We start from the raw sequence: 5,748 nt of genomic DNA on the forward strand, positions 1-5,748 counted from the left end.
ATACAAAAACAATTTTATATAACGTTCAGTGACCACACACGAAATTAACATGTAAAAAAAACAAGAACTGTATCTCAATCCCAAACAGATCGGGATCGTCTATATGCGTGTCTATATGCGTGTGTAGTGCATTTTTAAGCTCATCTCAGGCGGATTTTATACAAAATAAACACAAATTAAACATAATACAAAAAGAGTAACACACATCTCAGACCATTAATGTAAAAAATAAAATTAAAGATAATATATCCCAAAAATGAAAATCTAAAATATCAGTCCAGAATTCAGCAGTTTGCAATCCATGCAATTCAATGAAAAGGCAGTGAAATAAAACTGGACGGAGCATGCGGAAGAAGAATCCTAATTAATACTGAAAGTTTCAAAATTTTGTTCTATTCTCGAGGGGGCGGGGAAGGGATCGGATTTGAACCAGCATAGACATATTGCCAACGAATTTACACTCTTTGTTCTCTACTCAGCAAAAAGAGAGCATGATTCTGAATGCTGATCCTTACATCCTCTAGCTGAGCATCTGTACTGATTCTTTTACCCTCTGTATTTCAATAGTATCAGAATAATGACATGAATAACCATTACATGCTAAAATTTAAGTTGTAAAACAAAATTCTGATTTTGACTTACAGCGGAAACATCGATCCAATGATTAAGAGTATCGAGAGCTTTCCCTGATTGATGTGTGATACGTGCTACTGCTACACCTTCAGCTAAGTTACTAACTCGCCCACTGACTAATAATGCCGCCGCAGCATTCAGTATCTAAATTTGCATTTACACAGAGGCTTGATGTGATCAGTAAGAGTTCAAGTACTATACATTGACAGTGTATAGAGAAAATCAGCTTTAAGCTGATTTACAATAACAGGTAATCTCTTCTTCTTTTTTTGGGTTAACTGGATATTTTATATAGTAATAACAACTGTCTAGTTAGTACAAATTTGGGAAGGGTTTATGCTCCCATTCAAAACACAGTACTGAGCCATTGTGCTAATACTATTATAGACCAGAGTTTGTCTATCATATGTAGTTCCCAGGATGTCTACCCGAAAAATTTCATTCACAAACACCGGAGGGAACTTCTAGCATGTGCAATCTTCCAAAAGGTTATTTTTTGCTCCTTTTGCTAATAGGTCTGCCACCTTATTTTGTTCCCTGAACAGGTAATCATAGCAAGTCTGATATGGTAACTTAAAATATCCAGTTAGAGTGTAAAAATTCTTGATACTGTCAGTACATCAGCAGAATTTTGCTTCAGTAACTTCCCATCTACTAGCTGATGAGTGATGACCCTACGTACCACAAGTCTCAACTTATATATCGTGCGAGCTCCAGGTATAGCATATGACATAAAAAGGTATACTTCATGTAGTGTCACAAATGACCACTAAAGAAAAGACTTTGCATGAAACGATCCAAGAGGAATATTATGTCTTACCAATGCATCTGCAATTGGCCCCCTCTCACCCGAAAGCACACTCCTTAGTACCTCAGCGTTATACTCTGGCCCTCCCCCTTGCAGGTCCCTTAAAGTGCAGCGAGGTATACCAAAATCGACTGCAACGATACACGAATGTTAGTTACAGAATCTGATGCTGACAAAGCTAATGATTCTTCTAATTTTCTTCTTTTGGAGTCAAATCGCAACAACAACTTCGATGTGCCTGAGAACGTTACCTCATTTTCTTTTGTATTGCAATCAGTAGTAATTACTGCACAAGATATCTAAAGAAAGTGTGCAGTTGCGAAGCCACATAGAGTCCAATTTTGATGGATCATATATATCTAGGCATTAATCAAGTCAACTTTTACTATTGATGATGGATCATCTCTACTCTGACTAATTTTGGTATGGACCAATGTCTGCATGGTGTAATAAAGAAACACTCCATAGTATCTTTTCATAACTTATTCTAGCAATAATTACCATCTTGTTAACCATAAAATATTCGTTGCGGAACTTCAATAGCAGGTCTACCAGTACAGCAGGTATAGTCGAGTCAGTATACAGTCTCCCAAAACATTACTTTGAATTAGAATTTGCAAAAAGGGGGCACCAAACATTGTGCTAGAAGAAGAGGAAAAAAGATACGTACGTGGGTCAAAAGAGAAGTTCTCTATCTTTTCAGGTGTAACATCAAGTAACTTTCCAGGTCCTGTCCATTCACATTGCATGATTGATAAAGCCAAGTGGAAGCTTATATACACAATACAACAGAAAAGGTTAAAAAGAAATTACCAAGAGGACTCATTTCGTCTAAACCTTCAGAATGAACAACTAACGCTCTCTTCATGCCATAACTTTGTAGTGCTTTGGCCATCTTGCTTACTAAATCTTGTTTGTATACTCCAACAACAGCAAAAGGTACCCAAGCAGGGTTGAGCAAAGGACCTAGGATATTAAATATAGTGTTCACTCGCAGCTTCTTCCTCACAGGTGTGACTATCCTCATTGCTGGATGGTAGTATGGGGACATCATGAAAGCTATCCCAACTTCTTCCACGCATTTCTTCACCCGCTATTCCATGTAAAACCAACTCAATTTTCTTTCCAATTACAATTTTAAGATGGAAGGAGTGAAAGAAATAGTTATGTGTTAATATTCAATAACGTGCAATTTGTGAATTTTGGCGAAAAAAAGAAAAGCAGTCTTCTTTCATATTCAGAACAAGTGGATCACTTTTGCAGGCTAAAACGACTACTGAGACTAGTTAAGTCAATATTTGGCCATAAACAAAGATAAAATTTGGACAAAATCTAAATGAACTTCATAGCTTAGACTTTGCGTATCTGTAAAAGGAACAAGCAAATGTGTTGCTATACCAAGAGCTGACTAGAAAGGAACCAACAAGTTGATGAATAAACGGATGTTTTATGTAAAATGAAAGGTGATAAAAATTACCATATTTTGAAATGCCTAAGGCTGCACAGAGGAAATAAATATGGAGAATTAAATTTGAAGTGCATATGTCTATACATGAGAATGGAATAAATATTAAGTATTATGACATATGTCTACGTGGGATATAAAAATAGTTGAATAAAGTGTACAAGTTATATAGCTTTTGGTACAAATATTCACTGTGGGTACAATTTGAAAAGCGGTGGGTACAAGGAGGGACTGCTGTGTTCGTCCCTCCTTGACAGTTAAAATAAAGAACTACATGAAAGAGCTAAACATGCCCTTGTATTAATTTAAGGGTTCAAATGCCCTTTTGTTAGAACATACGAAATAATAAATCTAGAGTTTTCTCGGTGCATTCTAATCTGTTATAGCAGGTTACTTGTCATTTTCCTAATCAATAATCAATGTTTATTATAGCAAATTGCCCATAATTGCGTTTCAGCGACCTGATTGTGTAAATAATGTTTAGTTTAATACGTAAACTCCGTCACAGGCAGCTTAAACAACTAATCAAGCAATTTCTTCAGCTTTACCAATCGCACTGACCTGAGGCTTTAACTCAATGGTGACTCCAAGGGCTTCCAAAACATCAGCACTTCCACAAGTAGAAGAACTCGACCTATTCCCTTGCTGCACATATAAACAACAGCCCCTCATTAAGTGCAAAGCCGAATAAATAATTAACTCCCAAGCAAGTTGTCTTTATCAATCTAACCTTAGCAACTTTAGCACCACAAGCTGCAGCTAGAATAGCTGCTCCCGTTGAAATATTCACCGTATTGGCCCCATCTCCCCCTGTTCCAACTATGTCCACAGAGTCACTTAACCCTTCGACCTTTCTGCAACATTTGATCATCGATCTTGCCAGTCCTACAACCTACATTTATGCTGACATTAAGCATGAAGAGGTGAAATATCATGGATAACAATTGATGAAATGTTAATAATACTTCTTGAGAGGTTTCGCCTTTGGCTCTTAAGAGAACAAGAAAAGCGCTAATGAGAGCTTCACTGCCATCTTTTAGCAAGAAATCCAGCGATGCCTCTGCTTCTGCTTCATTCAAGTCCTGCTTATTTAACAACCGCTCCAGCAACTGCAAAACTTAAAAACCAATAACCAGCTGAACTATGTACAGTACCAAACATCAATTTTAGATATGTTTCTAAACTGTATTCCCTACTATAACTATTATTTTGTGTTTTTGTCATATTAAGGTGCCGTTTGGCCATAAAAATTATTCACTTTTTTTCGGAAATTTTTTTTACTTTTTTCCGGAATAAGCGTTTGGCCATGAAAATTCCGAATACAACTTGAAGTTGTATTCCGGAATACCAAAAACTCAAAAAACTTATTTTTCAAAAAAAATTCACTTTTTACAACTACATTTTACCAAAAACTACAATTTCAAAAACTATGGCCAAACACAACTCCAACTCTACAATTCCAAAAAAAAAGTGAAATTTTTTTTTGATATCTATGGACAAATGGGGCCTAAGTTACTGAACCAACTATAACACTTAAAGTTACAAAAAAATAGTAATTGAACTTTATCGTATAACAGTAAGGTCACTAAATTTTACTCACTATAACATACTTAAAACTTATCCATCAAGATGACTTTACTGTTAGAAAGATAAGGTTTTGTGATTTTATAGGAATAATTAGTTAATTTTAGTTACTTTAATATAATAGGTATAGCACAATTGTTTTGTGACTTAGCTAGTAAAGTGGTTCACGTTGAACAGCCCTACCTAAATTTAACCCTTACTTGTGGGGGTAATTTCGAACTGTCACTGAACATCTTTTAAGGAGGGTCACTCGACTTATTGCACCAAAGTCAAAAAGCTACTTTTTGTAACATAAAAATTACTCAATTTTGTTCAAGTATCACAAAAGTTGAGTTCTTTTTTATTACAAAATTAGTTTAATGACTTCAGTGAATAAAATGAAAGTTGAGTAACTATGTATCTTTTATGGTACTCCTTCCGTTCCTTTTTTATTATCCTTTATACTAAAAATAATTTTTTCTTGTTACTTCTAGTTTAACAAATTAAGTGAGATTCATTATTTTCTACCAATAATATATTACCCTCATCATTAAGTATCTTAAGAGAAGTGTCAAAGTCAACTAGGACAAGTAAAAAGGAATGGGGTGTAATAATGACATTGAATGCTAACCTCCTTAGATGATAAAATGGGGAGCTGCATTGGAGAAGAAGAGCGGGGCAAGTCATTGGCTACACAATTCCATCTCCTCCGAATGGAAGGCACGGTAAACACATAATTTTGAGTTTGGAAATCAGAAATTTTGTAGAAAGAAAAGGAACAAACAATAGGGGAGATTCCAAGCACCGCCATTGTTCGTTGTTTGTTTGTAAAGGGTAGATGTGACATCAGTTTATTAGGTGCCGACTCTGCTCTATGCCATAAATGCACTTGGAGAACAATAATGCCAAGTGCCAACTACCCATAATGAGAATCACTTTAATCTACTGCTAACGGTGCTCAAGCATCCAAATTAGTACTTAACAAAATACTCCAACGATATTGGAAAGTGGGATTGTTAGGAGTAGATTAACTTACATTGATATAACTACTTATAAGAGGAGTCGTTGATTCTCTAAGTTATACGAGTCTTTCTGAGTTACTGGTTTCATCACATTAATCGTAAATTCTTTACTAGCATCCGGTACGTACTTATATTAATCTAATAAGTATAAAATATGTAATTTTTATGTTACTTAATAGTAATAGTTACACGATCCATATTTTCACTTTAATATTTAAACATACCTAGTAACCCAGACAAGAACTACTACCACTACT

The 5,748-nt window shown here is 35.3% G+C and overlaps 1 protein-coding gene across 3 annotated transcripts; it reads right to left on the reverse strand.

The window, feature by feature from the left end:
• Positions 1 to 210: 210 nt before the first annotated feature.
• LOC132045472 (anthranilate phosphoribosyltransferase, chloroplastic-like) lies at positions 211 to 5,487 on the reverse strand. 3 transcript variants are annotated; one of them, XM_059436069.1, is made up of 9 exons: positions 5,101 to 5,477; positions 3,872 to 4,015; positions 3,637 to 3,798; positions 3,468 to 3,551; positions 2,255 to 2,534; positions 2,112 to 2,171; positions 1,454 to 1,572; positions 643 to 777; positions 211 to 553 (listed from the first exon to the last, which is right to left on the reverse strand). In XM_059436069.1, exons 1-9 carry the CDS (start codon positions 5,314 to 5,316, stop codon positions 521 to 523), a joined length of 1,233 nt encoding a protein of 410 aa, XP_059292052.1. In that variant the 5' UTR covers positions 5,317 to 5,477; the 3' UTR covers positions 211 to 520. The 3 variants fall into 3 exon arrangements, with proteins under 3 accessions (XP_059292052.1, XP_059292051.1, XP_059292053.1); XM_059436068.1 differs by having other exon boundaries at positions 211 to 777; positions 5,101 to 5,484; XM_059436070.1 differs by lacking the exons at positions 211 to 553; positions 643 to 777 and adding an exon at positions 792 to 1,307 and having other exon boundaries at positions 5,101 to 5,487.
• Positions 5,488 to 5,748: the final 261 nt, after the last annotated feature.

Source organism: Lycium ferocissimum, unplaced genomic scaffold (genome assembly GCF_029784015.1).
Source record: "Lycium ferocissimum isolate CSIRO_LF1 unplaced genomic scaffold, AGI_CSIRO_Lferr_CH_V1 ctg673, whole genome shotgun sequence".
Taxonomy (NCBI): Eukaryota; Viridiplantae; Streptophyta; class Magnoliopsida; order Solanales; family Solanaceae; genus Lycium; species Lycium ferocissimum.

Excerpts from the sequence above, each read along its gene's own strand:
- LOC132045472 (XM_059436068.1), bottom strand. The coding sequence starts at position 5,316 with ATGTCACATCTACCCTTTACAAACAAACAACGAACAATGGCGGTGCTT. Across the intron at positions 1,573-2,111 it reads GAACTTCTCTTTTGACCCAC|TCGATTTTGGTATACCTCGC; the intron begins GTACGTATCTTT and ends GTATCGTTGCAG. Across the intron at positions 778-1,453 it reads GGCCAATTGCAGATGCATTG|ATACTGAATGCTGCGGCGGC; the intron begins GTAAGACATAAT and ends ATGCAAATTTAG.